Source organism: Oncorhynchus keta, chromosome 4 (assembly GCF_023373465.1).
Source record: "Oncorhynchus keta strain PuntledgeMale-10-30-2019 chromosome 4, Oket_V2, whole genome shotgun sequence".
Taxonomy (NCBI): Eukaryota; Metazoa; Chordata; class Actinopteri; order Salmoniformes; family Salmonidae; genus Oncorhynchus; species Oncorhynchus keta.
In genome coordinates this window covers 58,273,336-58,301,277 of record NC_068424.1, presented here as the reverse complement: position 1 = coordinate 58,301,277, position 27,942 = coordinate 58,273,336, and the positions used below count along the sequence as shown (strand labels likewise).

General features: G+C 40.9%; 3 protein-coding genes across 3 annotated transcripts; all 3 read left to right on the top strand.

The window, feature by feature from the left end:
• The first annotated feature begins 471 nt into the window (after positions 1–471).
• Positions 472–7,234, top strand: LOC118379422 (H/ACA ribonucleoprotein complex subunit 1-like). Its single transcript, XM_035766448.2, has 7 exons — positions 472–637; positions 4,829–5,024; positions 5,252–5,406; positions 5,596–5,655; positions 6,093–6,213; positions 6,325–6,447; positions 6,560–7,234. The coding sequence occupies exons 2-7, from the start codon at positions 4,841–4,843 to the stop codon at positions 6,568–6,570; spliced, it is 654 nt and encodes a 217-aa protein (XP_035622341.1). The 5' UTR covers positions 472–637; positions 4,829–4,840; the 3' UTR covers positions 6,571–7,234.
• Positions 7,235–9,567: 2,333 nt separating this feature from the next.
• On the top strand, positions 9,568–18,441 carry LOC118379376 (alcohol dehydrogenase class-3). Its single transcript, XM_035766411.2, has 9 exons — positions 9,568–9,726; positions 11,684–11,785; positions 12,418–12,559; positions 14,608–14,695; positions 15,491–15,710; positions 16,003–16,263; positions 17,626–17,761; positions 17,949–18,087; positions 18,223–18,441. Exons 1-9 carry the CDS (start codon positions 9,709–9,711, stop codon positions 18,245–18,247), a joined length of 1,131 nt encoding a protein of 376 aa, XP_035622304.1. The 5' UTR covers positions 9,568–9,708; the 3' UTR covers positions 18,248–18,441.
• A 552-nt stretch (positions 18,442–18,993) lies between these two features.
• On the top strand, positions 18,994–25,962 carry eif4ea (eukaryotic translation initiation factor 4ea). The gene is made up of 7 exons (XM_035766457.2): positions 18,994–19,128; positions 19,630–19,730; positions 20,616–20,711; positions 20,814–20,877; positions 21,577–21,690; positions 22,022–22,161; positions 22,272–25,962. Exons 1-7 carry the CDS (start codon positions 19,111–19,113, stop codon positions 22,384–22,386), a joined length of 648 nt encoding a protein of 215 aa, XP_035622350.1. The 5' UTR covers positions 18,994–19,110; the 3' UTR covers positions 22,387–25,962.
• Positions 25,963–27,942: the final 1,980 nt, after the last annotated feature.

The following is a 27,942-nucleotide window of genomic DNA, read 5'->3' as shown; positions in this document are numbered from 1 at the left end:
CATTACACACGATAGCTCTGGTACAGGTTGTTACACGTGGCTTGAGGGTCAAGATGCATGTAACGCTCTGGACCACCAATACGTCTTTTTTTTAAGCATTATTGTGAAACAGTCTTTTTTAAATTAGCCTACTCTATGTAAAGTATAGATGTATGTATCAAAAGTATTGTTAACTTGGTAGCAATCCCAGTGTTGTGAGCTATTAGTTTTGGTATCAATTCGTGCGTGTGTTGTGAGCATTTCCTCAGCGTGAATTAAGCACATTTCTTTCGCGACAGTCTAAGTTTTACGACAGTTTTAAGTTTTCTTGTTTTTCAGTGTGGTCGCTAGTTACCTCAGCCACAAAGTCAAAACCCCCGCCCATTCCTACATTTAATTGGATTAAAATCAGATTTTAAACCTAACCACACTGAAAACCTTATGCCTAATATTAATCTTAAATTAAGACCAAAAAAATCATTTTTGTTTACATTAATTTTTACGATATAGGCAATTGCAACGTTGTGGCTGTGGTAACTAGTGCTTCAGTTCAGGTTTTGATTTACAGCACCACAAAAAAGCCACATGCGTTTGCATCGCGTGGAAATAGTTTTTGGCACAATTCGCTCCGGCAGCTGATCTTATTTGTTCTACGAAGGTAACTATGTTTTTCACATATATTTTGTTTTCAATTTCATCAGTTGCAAGAGGCTACCACAGCAAAGCATTTGTTGTAAATAAGAAATCCATGTTGGCTAACCCTAGTTAAGTCGAGTTAACTGTTAGCTAGCTTGTTATATTGATCCCTTCTGGAAAGTTGCAGTGTAACAGCAGTAGCTTGATTTGTTAATATCAATGAAAATGTTACAGCCATTACAAGTCACTGTACTGGTATCAATCGGAAACGTGATATAAGGCATCGATTAGGTCAATTAATTGGCTAACTTACCGAGCTAAGTTACGTAGTTAGCGCAGGAGTTCTCAAAACTTTTTGGGGCTGGGGACCCCATTTGTTATAAATTCATCAGGGACCCCCTCATAATCAGAACACAACTTGAGAGAGGAAAACATAGCATACAAGTACTGTAGTGTTACTATAACGTCAGCAGTGCATGGCTGGATGAACCAAGTCTCGGGCCTTGGAAGGAACTCATTGCATCGGAGAGTTCAGAGTTTTCAAATTAATTTCCGGCATTTTTTGTCCCTTGTCAGCGAACTTTGTTGTTGCAGCGTTAAAGCTAATATCCTGCCATAATACTACACGTTTCTACACTATGGGGGTTCAGGGTTGATTTGTTATGCTCTGCCTGCTCAGTTTTTCACAAGCAAATGGCCAAACATAGAATCAGCTCACCTGCTTTTACTCTGATTTGAGTTTGATCTAAAATGTTATAGTTTTTATTAAAGGAATAGTTTCACCATATGAAAACTAGAGCACGACTGACATGGGACTTTTGGATCTGAGTGAAAATATTAACCAATAAATCTGCTAATATAATAATAAAATATCTGGAATAAAAAATAAATAAACCCCTCATAAACCTGATTTAATAAATTTGAGGAATTAACTATGTAAGCACCACATACAATTTGGGGTCACTGGTATGACAGTCTTTTAAAATAGAAAATGTTACTCTAGTGAAAGGAGGAGATACTGCACTGATTCCAGCAAAAACATTTTCACGGCTCTGAAGACTGAACTGCCTCATACCAGCCACCTTGAAAACAATGACACGGGACACATTTTCAATGTATTGGTATTTAGCACTAACCCTAAGTGAACGGCATCAAGTACAGTACCTTGCGAAAGTATTCGGCCCCCTTGAACTTTGCGACCTTTTGCCACATTTCAGGCTTCAAACATAAAGATATAACTGTATTTTTTTGTGAAGAATCAACAACAAGTGGGACACAATCATGAAGTAGAACAACATTTATTGGATATTTCAGACTTTTTTAACAAATCGAAAACTGAGAAATTGGGCGTGCAAAATTATTCAGCCCCCTTAAGTTAATACTTTGTAGCGCCACCTTTTGCTGCGATTACAGCTGTAAGTCGCTTGGGGTATGTCTATCAGTTTTGCACATCGAGAGACTGAATTTTTTTCCCATTCCTCCCTGCAAAACAGCTCGAGCTCAGTGAGGTTGGATGGAGAGCATTTGTGAACAGCCGTTTTCAGTTCTTTCCACAGATTCGATTGGATTCAGGTCTGGACTTTGACTTGGCCATTCTAACACCTGGATATGTTTATTTTTGAACCATTCCATTGTAGATTTTGCTTTATGTTTTGGATCATTGTCTTGTTGGAAGACAAATCTCGGTCCCAGTCTCAGGTCTTTTGCAGACTCCATCAGGTTTTCTGTCTTGTTGGAAGACAAATCTCGGTCCCAGTCTCAGGTCTTTTGCAGACTCCATCAGGTTTTCTTCCAGAATGGTCCTGTATTTGGCTCCATCCATCTTCCCATCAATTTTAACCATCTTCCCTGCCCCTGCTGAAGAAAAGCAGGCCCAAACCATGATGCTGCCACCACCATGTTTGACAGTGGGGGTGGTGTTTTGAGGGTGATGAGCTGTGTTGCTTTTACGCCAAACATAACGTTTTGCATTGTTGCCAAAAAGTTCAATTTTTGGTTTCATCTGACCAGAGCACCTTCTTCCACATGTTTGGTGTGTCTCCCAGGTGGCTTGTGGCAGACGTAAAACTACACTTTTTATGGATATCTTTAAGAAATGGCTATCTTCTTGCCACTCTTCCATAAAGGCCAGATTTGTGCAATATATGACTGATTGTTGTCCTATGGACAGAGTCTCCCACCTCAGCTGTAGATCTCTGCAGTTCATCCAGAGTGATCATGGGCCTCTTGGCTGCATCTCTGATCAGTCTTCTCCTTGTATGAGCTGAAAGTTTAGAGGGACGGCCAGGTCTTGGTAGATTTGCAGTGGTCTGATACTCCTTCCATTTCAATATTATCGCTTGCACAGTGCTCCTTAGGATGTTTAAAGCTTGGGAAATCTTTTTGTATCCAAATCCGCCTTTAAACTTCTTCACAACAGTATCTCGGACCTGTCTGGTGTGTTCCTTGTTCTTCATGATGCTCTCTGCGCTTTTAAACGGACCTCTGAGACTATCACAGTGCAGGTGCATTTATACGGAGACTTGATTACACACAGGTGGATTGTATTTATCATCATTAGTCATTTAGGTCAACATTGGATCATTCAGAGATCCTCACTGAACTTCTGGAGAGAGTTTGCTGCACTGAAAGTAAAGGGGCTGGATAATTTTGCACGCCCAATTTTTCTGTTTTTGATTTGTTAACAAACTTTGAAATATCCAATAAATGTCGTTCCACTTCATGATTGTGTCCCACTTGTTGTTGATTCTTCACAAAAAAATACAGTTTTATATCTTTATGTTTGAAGCCTGAAATGTGGCAAAAGGTCGCAAAGTTCAAGGGGGCCGAATACTTTCGCAAGGCACTGTACTCTCACAGCTAGTTAGCAGGCTAGATGGTGGCAAATGTGAATTTGGACCAGTCCCTGACCAATGACATCACAAGCGTCAAAATATAGCTACGAAGTGATGCTTTGTAACCTGCTGTGTTTTTTTGTCTCCCAAAACATTTTAATGACTGAGCTTGAGGAATACCCTTTGCAAAAAGATAATGTAACGCACCAGATTTTGCGGGCTTCACCGCTGTAATGGTGCATGTTCTTAGCACAGCACTTGCTTTACTTTTGGGCGTAGCATCCATTTTTTATCACTTCACCCAACATGACCTTGCAAGCTTCTATCTATTCAGCACTCACCTCTCTGACTGTGTATATAGTTGCATTGCTGGTATAGTGTCCAGTCTTGCAGTAGAGGGCAAAAGCCACATAGGCTTATAGCCATGCAAAGAGTGCCCTCTTCAGGACAAATAATGAAATGTGAAAATATAATTCTATGAAGAACGGCTTTTTTTATCAAGTTATGCGCCAAACACTAAATTTAACAACGAGAGAGATCGAAATCATAGTGTTTTTACATATTACAATCATTTCATAGCCTAAGTTTAATTTTCAAACATTGGAGATTCAATAGACACATGCACATTCACACTGATTTGCCATCTTCGAGGAACAGAAGTTAGCAAAAAGTTGGGGGTTGTATTTCATTAACGTTTTATTGAAAAGGTACGGATTTAAGTATTGACCTTGGGAGAATCAATGTAGTAGGAGCTAGATTCCACAAAGCCTGGTCTCTGCTCCACTCTGTTGGGGAAATTCATCATAAACTTCCTTCACGATGGAGGTGGTGTTTTGTCCGCTAGTCAAAATGCTGAGTTTTGGCACTTTAGCAAGGCGTTATTCCCCAATTTTTAAAAACGTTTTCCATGTGGTCTGTATTAAAGGGTACTTAATTTAATGTAACAGGCTTTTCAAGTTCAATATTGGTGCACAATTTCTGCTTATCAAAGGGATGCAAAAAGCACACTTTTCATGGAAAAACACATTGTATTGTTAGGTCGCTGGTTAGAATTACGGAGCCAGCAAGGTGAAAATGAATCCCTTGGACAAAATGTTATCTGTCAGTAATATTCATTTAAAAACTGAGAAATGTTTTTTTATTAATTCATTTAAAAAGGTAGATTTTCTTTTAAACAAAATATTTTGACATCTGGCCGCAAGACCCCCTGCAGTACCTTAATGGGACCCCATTTTAGAAACACTGGCATAGCTAGCTAGTTTTATTATGGCATTGAGATAGCCAGGCATTTGTTTGAAAAACATATCTTGTCTTTGAAAATTAAATGCAAGGAATTGTTGCTATGCCACTTAGCTAATATCATCTCCGATCTATCACAGACTCACAAGAACATGTCTTTCCGAGGAGGTGGTGGAAGAGGTGGCCGTGGTGGCGGATTCAACCGTGGTGGAGGGGGAAGAGGAGGATACGGTGGTGGTGGTGGTGGAGGATATGGGGGTCGAGGTGGCGGCGGCGGTGGTTTCCGAGGTGGACGAGGAGGCTTCCAGGACTATGGCCCTCCAGAATATGTTGTTGGTAAGATGACTGATTTGGCAATGTGATGATGCACCCATATTGATTAAACACTTTCTCGTGATGCAGGGCGCATTGTTGATGCTTGGCATCCTGAATTTACTCCAGTTGTCTATTAATGTCCATGTTGTCTGCCAGGTGTTGCAACCTCCGTTGTCGTGGGTTTACTTGCAGGTGATGATCCGTGTTTTTTTTCTGTACTGACCATATGTCCTTGCTCTTTCCTCCAGCACTAGGGGAGTTTATGCACCCCTGTGAGGATGAAATTGTGTGCAAGTGTGTAACGGAGGAGAACAAAGTTCCCTACTTCAACGCGCCTGTGTACTTGGAAAACAAGGAGCAGATCGGGAAGGTGGATGAAATCTTCGGTCAGCTACGTGACTTTGTATCCTTTCAATGTTTTGTTGTCTAACCTGTATCGTATTTGTGGTTGGTTTATATCATTACATTCTTCAGTGATACAAAATACTAATCTCAATGTAAAAAGTTGCATGCTATGGTCATTTTCCTACTGTTTAACACTGAATTTCATGTAATTTGTGACACTGGTTGGCCCCTTAACCTAAAGCTACAGTATTTCTCTGTCAAACTCTCTGATAATATGAAGGCTTCCTCATTCAAAAAATTACAGAAGGTAAGCAATATCAGTTTGTTACATGTAGCAGAGCTTGACCAGTAGTTGCTTAAGTACTTTTTGTCTTGTCTATGATACCCAATCTGGCATCCGTGGGGTTATCTGAGAATGAGGAGCTTTGTGACGGGCAGTGCATTCATGCTTCTCATGCTTTTTGGAACAGAAATTACAGAAATACCTCCCTCAACTCTCCTGTCAACCAATCATCATCTGTGAATCAAACACGGATTCACAAATCTTTGTTTATTTTTTTTTATCAGGAGCTCAGTGCAGCCCCTCTGCACAGCCAATGTGTACTTCTGTTTTTGCCACAGTTGTATCATAATTCCCCTGCGGAACCTTTACGCCATGGGCACTGGATTGACCATAAATCTGCTTTAGTTATTGCATAGAAATGTCTTGACCTGTATTGTGTAACAGCATATTCTGGTCCACAGTTCTACGTAGACCCAATGAAACTCCTACCACTACAGAGGTTTCTTCCCAGACCCCCGGGTGAGAAGGGTCCCCCAAGGGGAGGCAGAGGAGGTAGAGGTGGACGAGGAGGTCCCCGCGGAGGTAAGAGTGAAATGCCAACCGCTCAGCCCCATGGGTGTTTTTTCTCTTGTGATTAAAAGTGGAGTAATGTTAGTCAATTGATATTCAAACAAAATACATTTGTCCTCCCAGGTGGATTCCGTGGTGGCAGGGGTGGTGGTGACCGTGGCGGATTTGGAAGAGGAGGCTTCGGTGGTGGGCGGGGAGGAGGAGGATTCAGAGGAAGAGGTGGCGGAGGCGGACGAGGATTCAGAGGTGAGTCTAAATCCTGGAAAAGGAATCCAAGTGACTGTGCATAGACAATTTGCTGTTTTTAGATTTCATGATGTGTGTTCCTGTGGCATTGATGCCTTTTTCTGTCATCCAGGTGGCAGATGATGACAAACACTGTATGCCCCGTGGGATCCTCACCAAGTGTCAATCCCTACAGGAAGCAAATCAGTGCAATGCGATGCTGGAGCTTGGCTCTGTTGGACTTGACATCGAGAATGAACATTTCATCTTTTTATACTGCTCAATTGTCAATTTGTTTTTGTATACCAATCTATGATGTGTGAATTAATGGCTTTTTATTTAATGAACCTTGAAAGCACTCTGCTGTCACAGGGAATAGTATCATTAATGTCCCAGTTTTTGCAACTCTTCAACATTGTTCACACTGGATGGTTTGGGGGTACATTTAGGATGTGTCATGGTGTTATACTGTTGAATATGATTGAGAGCTTTCATGTTGGAGTGCAATGTTGATAAGAGACAGAAATGGATAATACCTGGAATTGTATAAGACATATAAGGCTTGGTTTGGTAAGTGGAAGATATGGTGGACATTAGTATTCATTACAATCAGTGGAAAATATTGTATTTACCCCAGAAATCTAATGTGGTTAGAGTACTGGCACCTTGTGTAAAGAAAAGCCTTTGATTAAATAGTGCTGTGTATAAGTTTCTCCTGTTTTTATTTGGACATTTAACTTAATGTCTTATTTTTTGCTCATGCAAATATAAACAAGTGTTCCGGAATTGGAACAATACCTCTTTCAAATTCAAGGTGATTTTGTTTGTTTCAACACCTTTTGTCAACTGATCATGTACCGAAAGGTTGCTAGTACCACTGCCGAAAGCAAATAGTCCAGCAGTTGTCTGCAAAGGCAAATTATTAATCTTTGAAATTAGTTAGCTGTTTGTGTGGGTAAATGTGATAATTTATGTCTTCACCATACATTTGTCATTCTTATTGGTGTCCCATATCAAGCTCAAATCAAATTTTATTTGTCACATACACATGGTTAACAGATGTTAATGCGAGTGTAGCGAAATGCTTGTGCTTCTAGTTCCGACAATGCAGTAATAACCAAAGAGTAATCTAGCTAACAATTCCAAAAATACTACCTTATACACAAGTGTAAAGGGATAAAGAATATGTACATAAAGATATATGAATGAGTGATGGTACAGAGCGGCATAGGCAAGATGCAGTAGATGGTATCGAGTACAGTATATACATATGAGATGAGTATGTAAACAAAGTGGCATAGTTTAAAGTGGCTAGTGATACATGTATTACATAAAGATGCAGTAGATATAGAGTACAGTATATACGTATACATATGAGATAAATAATGTAGGGTATGTAAACATATTAAGTAGCATTGTTTAAAGTGGCTAGTGATATATTTTACATCAATCCCATCAATTCCCATTATTAAAGTGGCTGGAGTTGAGTCAGTGTGTTGGCAGCAGCCATTCAATGTTAGTGGTGGCTGTTTAACAGTCTGATGGCCTTGAGATAGAAGCTGTTTTTCAGTCTCTCGGTCCCAGCTTTGATGCACCTGTACTGACCTCGCCTTCTGGACGATAGCAGGGTGAACAGGCAGTGGCTCGGGTGGTTGTTGTCCTTGATGATCTTTATGGCCTTCCTGTGACATTGGGTGGTGTAGGTGTCCTGGAGGGCAGGTAGTTTGCCCCCGGTGATGCATTGTGCAGACCTCACTACCCTCTGGAGAGCCTTACGGTTGTGGGAGGAGCAGTTGCCGTACCAGGCGGTGATACAGCCCGATAGGATGCTCTCGATTGTGCATCTGTAGATGTTTGTGAGTGCTTTTGGTGACAAGCCGGATTTCTTCAGCCTCCTGTGGGTGGATGCCGAGAAACTTAAAGCGTACTACCCTCTCCACTAATGTTCCATCGATGTGGATAGGGGGGTGTTCCCTCTGCTGTTTCCTGAAGTCCACAATCATCTCCTTAGTTTTGTTAACGTTGAGTGTGAGGTTATTTTCCTGACACCACACTCCGAGGGCCCTCACCTCCTCCCTGTAGGCCGTCTCGTCGTTGTTGGTAATCAAGCTTACCACTGTTGTGTCGTCCGCAAACTTGATGATTGAGTTGGAGGTGTGCGTGGCCACGCAGTCGTGGGTGAACAGGGAGTACAGGAGAGGGCTCAGAACGCACCCTTGTGGGGCCCCAGTGTTGAGGATCAGCGGGGTGGAGATGTTGTTACCTACCCTCACCACCTGGGGGTGGCCCGTCAGGAAGTCCAGTACCCAGTTGCACAGGGCGGGGTCGAGACCCAGGGTCTCGAGCTTGATGACGAGTTTGGCGGGTACTATGGTGTTAAATGCTGAGCTGTAGTCAATGAACAGCATTTTCACATAGGTATTCCTCTTGTCCAGATGGGTTGGGGCAGTGTGGTTGAGATTGCATCGTCTGTGGACCTATTTTGGCGGTAAGCAAATTGTAGTGGGTCTAGGGTGTCAGGTAGGGTGGAGGTGATATGGTCCTTGACTAGTCTCTCAAAGCACTTCATGATGACGGAAGTGAGTGCTACGGGGCGGTAGTCGTTTAGCTCATTTACCTTAGCTTTCTTGGGAACAGGAACAATGGTGGCCCTCTTGAAGCATGTGGGAACAGCAGACTGGGATAGGGATTGATTGAATATGTCTGTAAACACACCAGCCAGCTGGTCTGCGCATGCTCTAGCAAACCTGTAATGTGTCTTCTGAATGGCTACTGTGACTAATCTTGTGAGATACTTCTCCTTGCTGTAATAATAGCTGTGTGGTCAATAGATGAGATGTACTCCACAGTGAGGAAATTACATTGCAGTGTCAAATGTCAATGCCTCACTTCAGGGGTCGATATCCATGTTCAGTTTGTGTGCATGATGCCCTTTATGTGAGTACTATCTGTCGAGAGGCCAAGGCTTTTTTTGGCACAGCTTGGTGGGTAGTCATCGTTCCCCCCCCATAAACCCACAGGGTTGCTGGTTCAATAACACCCCTTCACCAATTGACAGTGTGATCTACTGTATAATAAGGTTTGCTATGATTGGATAATATCCTCCAATAAATGTCAGGACCGTGTGCATTCACTGCATATGCGGTTGGCTGAGGATTTCATGGGTTTCCACAAATCATGGAACACGTCGTCATGGACGCCAACACCTATCCTGATTGGTCGAGACGGTAGTTCTTGAACTGCCACTGCAACCACCCCTTTCTCTCGTGCGGAAGAAAGAACATGGAGGCAGCTGGGAAGGTAAGCTCAAAGTACATGAAAAATCAACATTGTATACGTTTACATTTTGCGCTTTTGAAATGTGCAATGTTAACATTTTTGCCGTTGAAACGACATTAAAGCGTGTATTTTGCTCGCAAAGACAGATTTTGAATGGACATTGACCTGGCCGTAGAAGTTCCACGTATAGTCAGCGAGAGATTCCAATAAACATTGTAACGTTAGTCTTTCATTTTAAGCGGATGTGAATCAAGTTAAACTACCGTTATGCAATTCGAGGGGTCATGGGTTTAGAATGAATCTAGGTAGGCAATAGCCGACCTAACTCCACTATTTACGATGGAGTTGTGGGCGGACTGGAGCTCCGATGTCACATACAATTAAGTTAAGAAAAACTTGATTTCAGCACCCGAAGATAGCCCGGAATTGAACCATAATATGGATTTACAGTAGAAGTTCAATATGACGATTCACATCTCCAACTCGGTCATCAAGTTTTCTGAAGACAAAACAATGGTATGCCCAACAACGACGAGACAGTAGGTGGAGAGCCCTCTACCTAAAAAAATAAAAAGGGTCAAAAGCGTCAAGTTCATCGGTGTGCACATCACTGACAACCCTGAAATGGTCCCTTCACACATATAGTGTGGAGAAGGCACAACAGCGCCTCTCCGACCTCAGAAGGCTGAAGACATTTGGCTTGGCCCCCAAGACCCTCACAATCTTCTACAAATGCACCATTGAGAGCAATTTGTCGGGCTGTATCACCGCCTGGTATGGCAACCACACTGTCAGCTACGCACACTGCCTTCCCTCCAGGATATCTACAGCACCTGATGTCACAGGAAGGCCAATAAGCTCGTTTCGTCAGCCACCCTAGCCACGGCCTGTTCACCCTGCTATCATCTCGAAGGCCGAGACAGTGCTGGGGCTGAGAGACTGAAAAAACGGCTTCTTTCTCCTGGCCATCAGACTGTTAAATATTCACCACGAGCTGCCCAGTACTCTGCCCTGCCCTGCCCTTAATCACTGTTACTAGCCGGCTACCACCCAACACCTTAGCCTGCTGTCCTATGTACATAGCAGAGGGGGCAGGTGGGAGGAGCTGTAGGAGGAAGGGCTAATTGTAATGGCTGGAATTAAATCAACAGAATGGTACTAATTAAAACACATCACACACATGGAAATTGATTCCATTCCAGCCATTACAATGTGCCGGTCTTCTTATAGCTCCTCCCACCAGCCTCCTCTGGTACATAGACAAACACGGGTCACTTTTTAATAATGTTTACATACTGTTTCACCCACTTTTATATGTATACATGGTAAGAAATTCCACATGAACTTTTAACATGGCACACCTGTTAATTGAAATGCATTCCAGGTGACTACCTCATGTAGCTGGTTGAGAGAATGCCAAGAGTGTGCAAAGCTGTCATCAAGGCAAAGGGTGGCTACTTTGAGAAATCTTAAATATAAAGTATATTTTAATAGGTTATGGCCTAATTATTTTATTTCAATTGACTGATTTCCTTATATGAACTGTAACTCAGTAAAACCAATGAAATTGTTCCTTGTTGCATTTATATTGTTGTTCAGTATGCTACAATTTATTATGGGTATTTTTGTGACCATAACTAAAATAGAGTATAGTAGAGACCACATTGCTTTTTGCCTCTCAGGACGGTAACATTAGCTAGAATCACAAACGGTTCATTGCTGTTTCAAGTTGTCTCATGTTTGAACCAGTCCCCTCCAGATTAAACTAGAGATTGTATACTGGCTTTAGTAGACCTGGCTCTAGACTACAGATTAAAGTCCGTCCAACTGCTAAGAGGCCCAGTCACTGCACATTCCATCTTCTATCACTGACCGCCCTCTCTTCAACTGCACTCACCATAAACCCCAATCAATCTTCCAAATTCATATTTTCTGTGTATGAAGTTGACTGTTGACACATTGAGCTTCTCTCTTCCAGGTGATCAAGTGCAAGGCAGCAGTAGCTTGGGAGGCTGGGAAACCTCTGTCCATTGAGGAGGTGGAGGTGGCCCCACCGAAGGCCAATGAAGTGCGCATCAAGGTAACCCTTCCCTTTGCCAAAAATGTCTAAGACTAATGCACCTCCTGTATTGTACTTGCATTACATGTCCAGCAACAACATAACCAACAACCTCATCCTGCAGTAGACTGCTGGATCTTTGGTTTGTGTGTGTGATACAATATATATTACTAGAACCATGTCAGTGAGCACTCGCTCTGTAAAACATAACATACTGTTTGATGCAGGCCGCTCTTCGACAGGGATGAACTGTTCAGCAGCTTGAATACCGTGGGGAGCTTCTTGTGTTTCCCTGTCTCCCCGCCCAAATAGATTCAGTTGGCCAGCTGTGAGGAAGTCATCTTTGAAATATGTTCAACAGGGCTTATCTGGCCCAGTGTTTAGACTAGAGAGTGTCATTTATGGTATACTCTATAAGCATTTTACCACTCCTCTAATAGCTAGCTGCCTGTCTTGCACCATTTAGACAACCATGTGATAGTTTCTATGATCAACATAGCAGGTGCAGTTGTTGGTATTGTACTGTAGGGAATAGTCCTGGTGGGTTGAGATGTGGTTCAACAGTTAGGGATGTTTTAGGCCAGTTGGCACACGTGTTTCATAGCCTACTGGGTGTGATGGATGAATTAACTAATGGCAATGTTGTCTTTCAGGTCTTTGCGACAGGTGTTTGTCACACAGATGCCTTCACCTTGAGTGGCAGCGACCCTGAGGGACTTTTCCCTGTCATCCTGGGTCATGAGGGTGCCGGGACAGTCGAAAGCGTAGGAGAGGGAGTCACCAAGTTCAAACCAGGTGAGGGACTGCGAATATCAACGAATGTATTATCCCTAAAACAGCGGTTAGAGCATTGGACCACTAACCGAAAGGTCGCTGGTTCAAATTCCCGAGCCGACAAGGTGAAAAATCTGTCTGTGTACTTGAGAAAGACACTTAACCCTAATTTGCACCAGGGGCACCGTACTACTATGGCTGACCCTGTCAACAACACATTTCACTGCATCTATAGTGTGTTCATACCCCTTGACTCATTCCACATTTTGTTGTGTTACAGCCTGAATTAAAAATGTATTTAACGGACCCACCTCATTTACATAAGTGTTCACACCCCTAAGTCTACATGTTAGATTCACCGTTTGCAGCAAATACAGATGTGAGTCTTTCTGGGTAAATCTCTAAAAGCTTTGCACACCTGGATTGTACAATATTTGTATATTCTAAAAATAAATATTTTAAGCTCTGTCAAGTTGGTTGTTGATCATTGCTAGACAGCCATTTTCGAGTCTTACTATAGATTTTTAAGCTGATTTAAGTCAAAACTGTAACTTGTCCACTCAGGAACATTCAATGTTGTCTTGGTAACAAACTCCATTTTATATTTGTCAGTGTGTTTAAAGATCTTGTCCTGCTGAAAGGTGAATTTGTCTCCTAGTGTCTGTTGGAAAGAGTTGTTTTAGCATAAAGATAAACGGAATAGAGCTAAGCACAGGCAAAATCTTAGAGGAAAACCTGGCTTTATGCTAAAACAACTCCCTAGTACTTCGCCGATGACGAGCATACCTTCTGTAGCTCAGTTGGTAGAGCATGGCGCTTGTAACGCCAGGGTAGTGGGTTCGATCCCCGGGACCACCCATACGTAGAATGTATGCACACATGACTGTAAGTCGCTTTGGATAAAAGCGTCTGCTAAATGGCATATATTATTATTATTATTATACCCATAACATGATGCAGCCACCACCATGCTTGAAAATATGAAGAGTGGTACTCTGTGATGTGTTGTCTTGGACTTGCCCCAAGTATAACGCTTTGTATTCAGAACAAATATTTCTTTGCCACATTTTTGCAGTATTACTTTAGTGCCTTTTTGCAAACAGGATGCATGTTTTGGAATATATTTATTATGTACAAGGCTTCCTTTTCACTCTATTTAGATTAGTAGTGTGGAGTAACTGCAATGTTGTTGATCCATCCTTAGGAGAAAACTATCATAGCCATTAAACTCTGTAACTGTTTTAAAGTCACCGTTGGCTTTCTGGTGAAATCCCTGAGTGGTTTCTTTCCTCTCCGGCAAAGGACGCCTGTATCTTTGTAGTGACTGGGTGTATAGATACACCATTTGAAGTGTAGTTAATAACTTAAACCATGCTCAAAGGGTTATTCAATGTCTCATTTTAAAATGTTTACCCATCTACCAAAAAGTGCCCTTCTTTGCGAGGCATTGGAAAACCTACCTGGTCTTTGTGGCTGAATCTGTGTTTGAAATTCACTGCTCAACTGAGGGATTTTACAATTATCTGTATGTGTTGGGTACAGAGATGAGGTAGTCATTAAAACATCTAGTTAAACAATATTATTGCACATACAGTGAGTCCATGCACCTTATTATGTGACTTGTTAAGCACATTTTTATTCCTGAACTTATTTAGGCCATAACTAAGGGTTGAATACTTATTGACTCAATACATTTAATCTTTTCATTTTTACTAGCTTGTAAAGATTTCTAAAAACATATTTCCATTTTGACATGATGGGGTATTCTGTGTGTGTGTGTAGGCCAGTGACACAAAATCTACATGTATTTCCTTTTAAATTCAGGCTGTAATACAACAAAATGTGGAAAAAGTCAATGGCTGTGAATACTTTCTGAAGGCTCTGTATCTGGTGTCTGTGACAATACATGTTATTTTATTTTAGGCCAGAACTAACATGCCAGAATCAACTAATACCAGGACTTGATCAGTCGAATCAGATGTTTAGGTACTGGGCTGGAATGAAATTATGTTTGAATGAAATCGTCCTCCTGAACTGTCTCCTTACTAAAAGTCATTTTTATCTCCTAGGTGACACCGTCATCCCATTGTATGTGCCACAGTGTGGTGAGTGCAAATTCTGCAAAAACCCCAAGACCAACCTCTGCGGGAAGATCAGGTAACTAGAAGGGAATCTGGCCTGTCAATAGTGCAGGATGAGTCCATTATAGCTTGGAAGGTTGAGGTCAAGCTCATTCTATTTTCAAAGTCTGCCAGGTAGGCAGTGAAGGACTGAGCATATCTGTAATGACAGTTAGAATAATCTCAGATATAGTAGGACTGTATGCTACTCCAGTCTTGGGATTGAAATAGCTGCTGTGCGGGCGAAGAAGCAACCAGTGTTGCGAACACCAACATTGCAACTTAAAACCAAATCAAGGCCAAATTCTGTCAGGCAGAGCTCTGAAATAGCCCCTGAAATAGTTGACAAAAATGTTTCACTTGGGGGGGCCCCCCCCTTCAGCATTGGGTACCATCCTGCGCGCGTGCGCACACACCACGTCTATTTCTATGGGCACAAGCCCTGTTCATGACAGAAACAGTTTACACCCCTGTTGGTGGAGAGAATTTTGCAGGTGTAAAGCTTGTTTCCTGCAATTCTATGTGTTTTGTCATGGGGGCGCAAAGCAAATTGTCTCGCAGTTCTTTTTTTTTTCCACGTCTAATGTGTATTCATGTGATATTTGGGTGACAATTGCTACAATATCTGTGGGCTAAAAAACTAAATAAAACAAGGTTAGCTGACATGGGCCAGTTGATCTGGGCATTTCGTACAAGTTATAATTAGCCCTCTAAGCTATGCAATGACTAACATGACAAGATTAACAGATGTACTACCCAATTTCGAAATTGCACCGTGTGCATTATGCTATTACAACTGGCTGTTACTGATAATCATTCGCCCCCTCTCCAGAATGACCCAGGGCCAGGGTCTGATGCCTGACAACACCTCGCGGTTCACCTGCAAGGGCAAGCAGCTGTTCCACTTCATGGGGACCAGTACCTTCTCTGAGTACACAGTGGTGGCCGACATATCGGTGGCCAAGGTGGATGAGAAGGCCCCCCTGGACAAGGTGTGCTTGCTGGGCTGCGGCATCTCCACGGGCTACGGAGCTGCCCTCAACACTGCCAAGGTTGGTGGGAGATGCCAGGCTGCAAAACAAAGTACCTAGTCTAGAAGTGGAAAGCACAAGCGATAGTTACAGCTTTGTGTCATTTGGTTGTATCACTTTGTTTTCTATCCTCTGTAAATTAACTTTCCACTCATGCAAATACTTAGTTAATATGTCCACTGGTTTCAAATTTAGGAAAGCAAATGAATAGGCAATGAGCATAATAACACACATCTGACACTAAAATTGTATTCCATTGTTTTACTGACCAAATGCCATTCTGGAACTCTTGCGTTCCCAACCCACCTCCCAGGTTGAGCCTGGCTCCACTTGTGCCATTTTTGGCCTGGGCGCCATCGGCCTTGCCGTCATCATGGGCTGCAAGGTTGCCGGGGCGACCAGGATAATCGGCGTGGACATGAACCCAGACAAGTTTGACAAGGGCAAAGAGTTTGGGGCCACCGAGTTGGTGAACCCCAAGGACCACAGCAAGCCCATCCAGGAGGTGCTGGTGGAGATGACCGACGGGGGGGTGGACTACTCCTTTGAATGCATCGGCAACGTGGCTGTTATGGTAAGGCTGTCCATTTAATAAAGTTAATAATGTCACATTAGTAAATAATTTTGCTATCTCTCAATTCAATTATCTTAATACTTTTTTCTAACGATATGAACAAAATATTTTATATTTATATGGAACAATAAAACTGAGAATATTTTTATAAAATATATTACTGATTTCAAAAGGGTGGGCTTAAACGGACTAATTTAAAAGCCCTGGATGTGACCTTGAGGGTATCCTGGATACAGAAACTATATTTCAATCCAAACTGGATTTCAGCTAAATTAATTGAATGCGACAATCTGATTTTGACAACAACCTCCTACCTTTTCTTAAACATTTCTCTACCAAAACAACAGTATTTTTTTTTTAGCAGTGCATCTCCATTCCTCCAGGAGGCAATAAAAACATGGTTACGGTTATAGTTACAATTCTATCTACTTGAAAACCCGGAGAAAATTCTTCAGCAACTTATTTGGTACAACACAAATATTGAAATTGATGGACAACCACTTTGTTGGAAACCTTTTATTGAAAAACACATTTATTTTCTAAATGACATTGTGGACAAGGATGGAATGTTGCTTGATTTTGGAACATTGTGTCGAACCTATGTGGATATTTAAACAAGTCATATATGCTGAGTTGGTGTCTGCTATCCCCCCACATGGAAGGTTAAGATGAAGATAGAAAAGCACAACATAACTGTGCCGTCCTTGCTACATGTTCAAGGCTGGCTTTCCCATCACTCCATCAAGCAACATATTAACCCTCAGCTTATCATCTTTGGTGACCTCAATGTCCATAGGTATTCAATTAACAACACCATATTTTCTGCTAGGTAAAATATTAATATCCAAAACACCCAACCTTTTTAAACAATTTGTTAAGACACCGATTCATCCTTGAATGTACAATTTACTTTTAGAAATCAGAAGATTCAACAGCATCAAAGAAAGTGGGAGTGTTAGTCAAATAAATATGCCTAAAGAGTTAACCATGTTGACTAGAGTTCTATTGAACAATGTTAATTAAAGCAAATATACTGTGTAATTATAGGGCAAAATGTTCCATATGCCATGGAATGTAAGCTAACAATAATTTGTCCTAATTTATTTTTGTATTAGGCTACACCATGGCATTGTTGTATTGTGTCTGTCTATTGTTATGTACATTGTCCTCAGTTCTTATGGTTGTCTAACAAAATAAAGACACTCTCCAACACTATGGAAGGTGTTATACTCTTCACCACCAGAGGTCACTGTAGGGGATATTTCAGGCTTGGACCACAACCGCAAAATACATGTCACTTTGCTAAGCAGATGAGTATTTAGGGAATCCAATCTTCTGATGATGGTCAATTGGTTGTTTCAGAGGGCAGCTCTGGAGGCGTGCCACAAAGGCTGGGGCGAGAGCATCATCATCGGGGTGGCCGGCGCAGGGAAGGAGATCTCCACACGTCCGTTCCAGCTGGTTACCGGCCGTGTGTGGAGGGGCACAGCATTTGGAGGTTAATGTCGTGGATGATTTTCATAATGAACCTAGCCTTTTTTTGACAAATGTATTTTACTCTGTAAAGTCACCTATGTTTTGGATAAATGTGTAGTTATGAGACTTTTTTTTTTTATGGAAGTATGATAATGCAGTAAGGTAATGCATAGATTCCTCCATTATGTTTTCCTGTTCCTTTGTCCCAGGCTGGAAGAGTGTGGATAGCGTCCCCAAACTAGTGACTGACTACATGAACAAGAAGCTGAAGGTGGATGAGTTTGTAACCCACACCTTGCCCTTTGACCAGATCAATGAGGCCTTTGACCTCATGCATGCTGGAAAGAGGTAATTAGATCAGGTGTTGCATCATATTACATCAGTGTGATGTTAGTTTATAAAAAAATATACTTCCAACACAAAGTATATTAAAGGCTTTTAAATCTGTATGCTAATCACTGTATTTTAATGTGTCCTTTACAGTATCCGTACCGTCTTGAAGTTCTGAAGTGCCTCCCTGCCATGTTGAGCATCACATTCACCTTCAGGCCTTTATAAAACAATCACCTTTCATACACTGTAGCACTTAACCCTGTGCACTTAATGTCATTCAACTTTCAGAATTAGCTCTCCAGTCCAGTTGCGTACATATGTAGCTCTGTCCATGTCAATTAGGATCAATAAAACATTTCAAAAAAGCAATAGTCCTCCCTTGTTTTCTTTACAGTTTTTGAAATGAAATGTGCCATAGGTACCGGCTATACTTTTGAATATTTTTTTTTCTGGATGACTCAGAAATTGTCCAAAGGACTTTCCAGACTAAAGCTCAACCATTTAATCCTATTGAAGTCTGGCAATCATCCAGAGCTCCACAACCAAATGGTTTACTTTATGCAACATTGATTTGAATGATCATGGATGCATCATTGAAAGGGACTTAACAGGTCAAATATGATGGAGCAAAACAACTTAGGCATTATTTTGAGCAGAGTATTGGCATGTTTTGATATTGACTGATGCAGTAAGATTGTCACTGAGTCACCCTGGTATCAAAGCATATGAAAATGCATGCACTGATTAATGAAGACTAAATAAAATGTCTGCATTGTGTACTGATGAAGTGGTAATAAAATAGGTGGGTAAACCCTAATGCCTTAAACTAGTGTAAAAATAAAACGATTCACAAAATAAAGTGGCCATAGACTTAATTACTGTACTTTCCAAGTGCTCCAAGCAAATGTGAAGTTGGAAGAGCTCACATCTGTGAGCATGCGCAGTTAGGTTTACCATACTTGGTTGTCATGTTGGAAAGCGCAATCCAATCCGCTTTTATGTTTCACATTACAGAATTGTGAATCCGATAATCAGAAGATGGCGACAGCTGAGTCGGTGAGGGATTGCATTAACTCTACAATTTGTAACATAATGGGCAGTTTTGGGTTACAGTTATACTAAAATATATAACGTGATATATTAGCTAGTGATGCAAATGTATGGTGGGTGTTGCTGCGAGTGCACGACCACCGCAAATGTGAGAATGATTGTTGGAATGTTCGACTCCTCGAGGGCTCCTAAGTGAACCACGAGCTGTCGCTAGCTAATCGATTGTGCATGCTGGAGTTGGGGATATAGCAAGTTACAAGACGTCTCAATGTTAGTCACTATACCTTCATAAGTATTGAAGGTTAAAAATATCCATGCCCCAGCAGTGTCAACCATTAACAATACTAGTAACATGCATGATCGCAACCACCCCTTCAAGAAAGGTGGCTAGCGAGTTGACCTTTTTGGTGCGTTCCAGGGATAAGTTGCACCAGTTGGGCGTAAAAATGTAAATGGTTTATCTCAAATGCTAGGTCGCTTTTTGAGATCTCTTCCCTATCTCTCCAGGAATCAAGTTTGAATCCCCCTAATTCCGAGGCGAAAAAAAGTGAAACTGGTCAAGAAATTGTAAATCCTGAAGATTACATCAAACATCCACTACAAAATAGGTAAGTACTATAGCTGCTTAACCTAGCTAGTTCCACATGAAAATACACAACTAACTATATCCATTGGGATATCAGTATCCACTAGTGTTAATGCCTGACTATGGTTTATACCAGTCTTGTCAGGCATGGGTTAAAATATTACAGGAAGCACTGTATATCCCTAAAACTGTACTGTGGCGCTTATCTGCACCATTATCCACAGACCACTTGCCCTTGCCCTGTTACCACAAGGTTGCTGGTTCAAGTACTGCTCATCTTATTATATGCCATTTAACAGACACTTTTATCCAAAGCGTCTTAGTCATGAGTGAATGCATTTTACATATGGGTAGCCCCAGCGGGAATCGAACCCACAACCTTTGGCATTGCAAGCGCCATGCTCTACCAGCCACACAGGACCAACATCTTCCCCCTCAATCATTACACAATGTGTAAGAAACGTACATAGTAAACTGAAAACTGTCAAGGTTGATGTGGAGTGTGTTTTGCCTGATGCATTGTCAATATAGGCTATAGACAGGTTGGTTGTAAAGCAACAAAACCGACGCATTTACAACTGTGGGTGCAAAACTGACAGGGTTGGCTTCGAATGTTGACATGTAAACTATATTTAGTCTCCAAATGTTAATTGAAAATATAAATACATTTGCACAATGAGCTCTTGTCTTTCAAATACATCGTTGTTGGTTAGCTAGCTAGTGAATTCTTGCCATATTAGCATTGCCATGAAATCAGTCAAATCACCTGTTGTTAGATATCTGACCGTTCAGAATCATAACCAATCATGGCCTCCGGCCACATTGATGCTGACACATTATTTTTGTGACGTCAGCCAATCCATCTATAGTGTTGACACAAAATCGTTGAATTTGGTTTGCTATGCAGATGGGCTCTGTGGTTCTTTAAGAATGACAAAACGAAAACCTGGCAAGCAAACCTCCGTCTCATCTCCAAGTTTGACACAGTGGAAGACTTCTGGGCGTAAGTATTTTATTGTAGAAAGTCACCTGCAACATCTTACATATATTCAGACTCTGAGTGTCTTACTGCGTCATTACTGTGCCTGTCCTCCTGTTTTCCCAGTCTGTATAATCACATCCAACTATCAAGTAACTTGATCTCCGGCTGTGACTACTCACTTTTCAAGGTAAGGATGATTTTTCCCTATCTGTAATCTCACACATGCTCCTTTTTCTTCCATACCCATTTCTACATCCATAACAGCACATTTTTGTTGAGGTTGTGGCCAGTAGCAGCAAACGATGAAATTGTCCATAAAACAATTATGTTAATTCACAAATTCAGTTGAGTTATTGACTTGCGCAGTGCCTTTTAGACAGAGGGCTACACTATAACAGGGAGTAGTCACATCTCCCAAGGTCTCGTTTCAGCCTATGGCTTTAGCTTTCACTGCAAGGTTTATGACCCCACCCAAGGAGGTCAGTCTGCCCTAAATAGACCACTACTCAGACTGTTAAACTGCCTCTATCAGTCATAATTCAATGTCATGATCTTATACTAGTATTGGTTGGCTGCTTTTCACGTCAGTCAGCTTTCATTTCCATTCCTTATGTCGAACTAGATTTCAGTTTTAGGTTTCATCTGTTCCTCTTAAGTAACAACCAAACGAACCGAGTTGTTCTTGGGTATAGCTTAATCCCTTTATCTGAAAACTAGTTTAATACAAAGCTCATCTATCATGTAGTATCAAGTTCTGCAAACAAAACAAGCAAATGTCAGGGCTCATCTTTGCAGACAAGCAACCCCTGACCTATAAAGGCAAAAAAAAGTAATGAATTGAACTTTGCCCTTTAACCCCTGAGCCTGGTCTGTTTTTGTGCTGCAGGATGGTATCGAGCCCATGTGGGAGGACGAGAGGAACAAGCGTGGTGGCAGGTGGCTCATCACACTTTCCAAACAGCAGCGCAGGGCCGACCTCGACCGCTTCTGGCTGGAAACGGTTAGTACCCCATCCCTACAGGTCTGATTACACGCACAAAGGGCATAACTACACAAATATGTATTAACTATTTGTATGTAACCCTACTCTGTAAAAGTTGGTGTATTTATCTCATGTTAAGTGTGTGGGACATAACTCTGCTATCTAGTGGCCTGTCTCTCACACAGACAGACACACACACACACACACAATATATATTCACACAGCCTTTTTCCCAGAAGTACACATCTACAAGTGCATTACTTGGACATGCAATATGTGACTCAGAAAGTTGATTATGTCTCACTGTCATTAAAGTATTAAAACATCTGGCTGTCCATGTGCATTTCAGCTCCTGTGCCTAGTGGGCGAAGCCTTCGATGACCACAGTGATGATGTATGCGGGGCAGTAGTTAACATCCGAACGAAAGGAGACAAACTTGCGATATGGACAACAGACTACGAAAACAAGGATGCTATTACACACATAGGGTGAGCCGGCGTCGCCATACCATTTAGTTAGCCCTGAAAGATGTTGACCATCTCTTGTTTTTATCCATATCCAGATATTTTTACTAGACTGTATTTTCCCTCCTCTGTAGACAAGGGTGGAAGGAGAGGTTAGGCGTGCCACACAAGGTGATCATCGGATATCAATCACACGCGGACACTGCCACCAAGAGTGGTTCCACCACCAAGAACAAGTTTGTTGTCTAAGGAGGTTTTTTTTTGTTGGTTGGTTGTTTTTCCTTTCCGTTTCCATGGCGTTTGTTGAAATGCTGTTGCGAAGTTTAATCTGCTACCCAATTGAAACCAAAGCTTCAACACAGACAATTGCCTTTATTCAATCAATTGCAATATGATTTCACAACAAAATGGTCTCATTCAAACAAACCTATACCTTCGATGAAGGGTGGGAATAACCATGAGAATTGAAATACCAAAAAAATACCCCCCAAAAGTTATCCATGTTCTTTTTTTTATTCGCCATTTCCCTTTTCTTACTGAGGATATACTAGGAGGCTTTTTTAAAATATATTTTATGTTTAACAGCATCACACTCGTAGCTGCCAGGGATTTGTCTCCGTAAGTGTGTTTTCGGGACGCCTAATTCCAAACTGTAAAAGAAAAATATATAAAAAAATATATATATATTACCAGTCAAAAGTTTGGACACACCTACTCATTCAAGGGTTTTTCTATATTTGTACTATTTTTTTACATTAATAGTGTAGATATAATAGTAGTGTAGTAATAGTGTAGATATCAATAATAGTGTAGATATCAACTATAAAATAACACATGGAATCATGTAGTAACCAAAAAAGTGTTAAACAAATCAAAATATATTTTATATTTAAGATTCTTCAAAGTAGCCACCCTTTGCCTTGATGACAGCTGTGCATACTCTTGGCATTCTCTCAACCAGCTTCATCTGGAATGCTTTTTTTCCATCTGGAATGCAGTCTTGAAGGAGTTCCCACAAATGCTGAGCACTATAATGCATTTTCGGAATGTAAAATTGCTTTCAGTGTAAACTTAAACAGCAAAAAACAAATAAGGATGTATAAAATATATGTTTTTTATTTATTTAATATAATCTATCAGTCATCAAACTAATTGCTGAACAGTCAGGAGAATAATAAAACATTCCCAACTCATCCCAAACCATCTCAATTGAGTTGAGGTCAGGTGATTGTGGAAGCCAGATCATCTGATGCAACACTCCATCACTCTCCTTGGTCAAATAGCCCTTACACAGCCTGGAGGTGTGTTGGGTCATTGTCCTGTTGAAAAACAAATGATAGTCCCACTAAGCGCAAACCAGATAGGATGGCGTATTGCTGCAGAATGTTGTCGTAGCCCTGCTGGTTAAGCGTGCCTTGAATTCTTAATAAATCACTGACTGTCACCAGCAAAGCACTGTCACACCACCTCGTCCATGCTTCACGGTGGGAACCACACAGGCAAAGATTATCTGTTCACCTACACTTTGTCTCACAAAGACACAGCGGTTGGATGCAAAAATCTCAAATTTGGAGTCATCAGACGAATGGACAGATTTCCACTGGTCTAATGTTCCATTGCTTGTGTTTCTTGGCCTAAGCATGTCTGTTCTTCTGTTTGGCGAAGGCCTGATTCACACAGTCTCCTCTGAACAGTTGATGTTGAGATGTGTCTGTTACTTGAACTCTGTGAAGCATTTATTCGGGCAGCAATTTCTGAGGCTGTTAACTACGGAACTTATCCTCTGCAGCAGAGGTAACTCTGGTTCTTGCTTTCCTGTGGTGGTCCTCATGAGAGCTAGTTTCTCTATGGTGCTTGATGGTTTTAGCGACTGCACTTGAAGGAACTTTCAAAGTTCTTGATATTCTCCGGATTGACTGACCTTCATGTCTTAAAGTAATGATGGACTGTCATTTCTCTTTGCTTATTTGAGCTTTTCTTGCCATAATATGGACTTGGTCTTTAACCAAATAGCCGTATCTTCTGTATACCATCCCTACCTTGACACAACACAACTGATTGGCTCAAATGCATTAAGAAGGAAATTCTAGAAATGAACTTTAACAAAGCACACCAGTTAATTGAAATGCATTCCAGGTAACTACATCATGAAGCTGGTTGAGAGAATGCCATGAGTGTGCAAAGCTGTCATCAAGGCAAAGGGTGGCTACTTTGAAGAATCTCAAATGTAAATTATATTTTTTGGGTTATTACATGATTGCATATGTTATTTCATAGTTTTGATGTCTTCACTATTATTCTACAATGTAGAAAATAGTAGAAATACAGAACCCCTGGAATGAGTAGATGTGTCCAAACTTTAGACTGGTAGTGTATGTGTAAAATGTAGAGAGAGAGCTACATGTTTGGGAATATAAACTTAAGTAGCAATATAATATCATCTTTGAGAACTAACAATTATCAAAATAAACACTGAACAGTCAGGGGAATTTTAAATTCCCCTAACAATGTATCAGTATTTAAGTTTGAGCAGAATAAGACAGTATTAGCCATGGCAAAATGCATAGAATTGCAGTTTGTTCTTTAACTGCTAAATGTTCTCTCAGGTCCATTGCAAAATGTTTAGAATTGGAAGAAATTAACTTTAAAACTGCAAAAATGTAATTCAAAAAAACATCAATATTGGGGGCCTAAAATGGGTTTACTAAATTCAGCAGCACTGACCACGCCCCCTTTCCAAGCCCCCACCTAAGCTCCTTTTTGATCCCAATAAAGCGCAGCCAGGGTTATCTTTTTGCCAAATGTAGTTTGTTTTACCAGATCTCAAGAAGTGCTGTAGTTTCTTCCATTGAATCTCAGTTCATTATTTTCAATTGGTTTAGCCTTAAAGTGGTGAATGTTGACCGATACTATAGTTTTGCTTTCAGTAAAATGTTCACAACTTTTGGTATTGCAGATCTATTTAGTGTTATTTTTATTTCTCTCACAATATTGTATTATTCATGTAAACCTGTATTGTTTAAAAAAAAAACATTTTCTAAGCGCATCAAGATGCTTTAATAAAGTGTATGTTAAACTGTACTTGTATTCATTGGAGGTGTATTAGGTGTAACTGAATGCCTTGCTTTGGCACCTTGTCCTGCTCCTATGAACATGGTACAAAAGATGACTGTAAATAAATGTAAAGTATGTTGTCTTGAAGCTGGAAATTGAGAGAGAGTATTCTGTTTAAATGGATGTTGATGCCTGTAGTCTTGTTCAAAACTACTGTTTCAGAGAAGCTTTCTTCATCTGTATCAAGTCCCACCAGACTCATTCACAGTGCAATTGTATGCCTAAAAAGGTGATAAAGGCATTTGATTTATTTTCCACGAGCCATTCAAAAGAGCACATCAAGATAAACCTCTTAATGATGCACTCCAGGATCTTAAGCACAAAAAAATGTTTAACATGTCATTTGAATTCGAATCGTAACAAATCACCCAAATATATATTTTTTGCAGGGTGTAATGTAAGATATGGATGACTTGGTGCACAATTTGACATACTACACAAAAAACAGGGACCACTTTTAGCTCCTGACCACCACTTTCAAAACTACTGTCTGGCTGAATTTATACTGAAGTTTCAGAGTGCGTTGTTCATTCTCATTTTCATGCAAATATTCTAAAATCCGCAAAAGGAAAATGTGGATTTTCCCACCAGTGGTGTTTCTACAAAACAGACTTGCTGTGGTTAAAAGTCTGTGCGTGATATTGTGGTGCGCACAAAATGTACTCTTTTGCTTAAGTTTTCATTTACCAAATAAAAATCTGCTGCTCCTTTCTGATGTGTGGATGTACTGCAATACCTGAGATTTCTTGGTAGCCCTGATTAACACCTATAATTAATGACAAGCCATTTCCTTCAACAAAACATGTCATTAATAATTTCTGATATCTGACCAATTGAGAACAGACCAGAAGAGCGAATATGGTGTTAATCCGTGTGAACTTGTTTAATAAAGCAACCTTTTATGTACGTTTAACTGTAACCACCCGAAGTCATCCAGCTAGTTTTAAATGTTCCTTTTTGTTTGCAGATTAGCCAATAGTGTATGAAATATAGACTATGAAACATTCAGAATCTTTGAAATGTAATCCACATGCTGCCCAATTATATTTAATTCATTTATCTTTTGACCAATCAGATCAGTTCTGAAAAATATCTGTCAAAATACCAATTAGTGGGAAAAAATCTGACTTTGGCTACCTGCGTAAACGCAGGCTTAGATCTGAATGTTGTGTGGCCATGCATTACACTTTTTTTTAAACTGTGATTTGGGATCCATCACACATTTCTGGGCTTGCATGTAATGCCGGGTGGACACGACTTTCAAAGTCCTAACATCGCTGAGCATGTCACATTAAACAACTGTCTTTCCTGTAGCTTTTTGTCTTGCCAACGTAGTGGGGTGTGCACTTAACAATCTGGCACAGACAGGATGTCACACACTATAAGATTCTTGATTGATTGTGAGGTTTCTCGATACCTCGCTGACTCGTGAAAACAGTGATGCTCCTCAGTCAGACATTCACACTTGGCATACAGACTTGAAATATCTAGCCAACATTTTGAATTGAATAACATTGCTTGTGAACTTCATAGCTGTAACATTTTGACGCTTTGGGTAAAGGCAAGTACAAATGCGTAGTCATAGTTTGAGAGTACACCAGGCGTGGGCAAATGGCGGCCTGCGGACGCAGTCGAGGTCTCAACTTACTGTTGTGAGTTAGAGCAGCAGAATACACAGGGTGCAATTTTGAAATGTGGTTGTACATCAGCAGTTTTTCTCGTGTCAGTCACTGACAGTAACTCAATTAGCCCATGTTAGCTAAAATGTTTTTAGGAGATTGGTAAATTAGTCTTGCGGCCAGCTATCAAAACTTGTAGGCCTAATCATTGTCAAATTACCGACTGGGGGGTTCCCCATTGATTTTGTTAGTCACTCTCACTCAGATATCATATAAATAATGTGTATAATTGCAGGAAATTAGCTTTAAAACTACTAATTTCCCTCTCTACCGAGTAGAATTACATGAAATGAGTTATAAAACTGCTAAATCTTCTCTCCGCCCCATGGCGAAATGTGTAGAATTGCAGCAAACATGCTTTAAAATGGCAACATTTTCTCTAAGCTCCGTGTCAAAATGAGTAGAATTGCATGAAAAAAAGGATGTCTCTGCTGTCAAGGGAGGGGGGCGCAAATTTATTTTTTGTGGCCCAAACTCCCATTAAAGTTGCCCATCCCTGGTCTTCACATTCTGCGTGATGCGAAACAACGTCATCAACTCACTGGCTTTTCTCTGGCGAGCTCTCATTGGCTGTTGCTGATCGTCGTTCTCAAATCTTGTCACTGCACATCTCACACTACAGGAGTACTGCAGATTTTGTGCTGATAAAATCAAACATATTTGAAAATATTGGGACATCTGGGACTGCTCAAATGCTCTGACCTTCTCACATAAAATGACTGTTGGTGATGGGTAGGCAAAGACATTGGGATTTTGTCTCCAATATCCCAAACTGTCTGGCCAACTTAAATCCTAACGTCGGTCGTAAACTCCGACCAAGACGTCGTAGGTCGCATAATGTGAGCGGGTGAAAGGTGTGCGATTATGGGTCTTGCATTGTCCCAATCCGCATCTTAGGTCCCAATTATTTTTCTGACATGCCAGAAATGTTTGTTGTATCTTGTGTAGTGGGGTGGTACTACTGGGATACTACGATGCGACATGCAACTTGTACAGGCAGGCCACAACACAT

What these genes read in the sequence shown, in the direction of transcription:
- eif4ea (XM_035766457.2), top strand. An exon ending in AAACATCCACTACAAAATAG is followed by an intron (nt 19,731 to 20,615) that starts GTAAGTACTATA and finishes TTTGCTATGCAG; the next exon opens with ATGGGCTCTGTGGTTCTTTA. An exon ending in ACAGTGGAAGACTTCTGGGC is followed by an intron (nt 20,712 to 20,813) that starts GTAAGTATTTTA and finishes CTGTTTTCCCAG; the next exon opens with TCTGTATAATCACATCCAAC.
- LOC118379422 (XM_035766448.2), top strand. Translation starts at nt 4,841, where the DNA reads ATGTCTTTCCGAGGAGGTGGTGGAAGAGGTGGCCGTGGTGGCGGATTC. An exon ending in CCCTCCAGAATATGTTGTTG is followed by an intron (nt 5,025 to 5,251) that starts GTAAGATGACTG and finishes TCTTTCCTCCAG; the next exon opens with CACTAGGGGAGTTTATGCAC. An exon ending in ACGAGGAGGTCCCCGCGGAG is followed by an intron (nt 6,214 to 6,324) that starts GTAAGAGTGAAA and finishes TTGTCCTCCCAG; the next exon opens with GTGGATTCCGTGGTGGCAGG.
- LOC118379376 (XM_035766411.2), top strand. An exon ending in AGTCACCAAGTTCAAACCAG is followed by an intron (nt 12,560 to 14,607) that starts GTGAGGGACTGC and finishes TTTATCTCCTAG; the next exon opens with GTGACACCGTCATCCCATTG. An exon ending in AACCTCTGCGGGAAGATCAG is followed by an intron (nt 14,696 to 15,490) that starts GTAACTAGAAGG and finishes CCCCCTCTCCAG; the next exon opens with AATGACCCAGGGCCAGGGTC.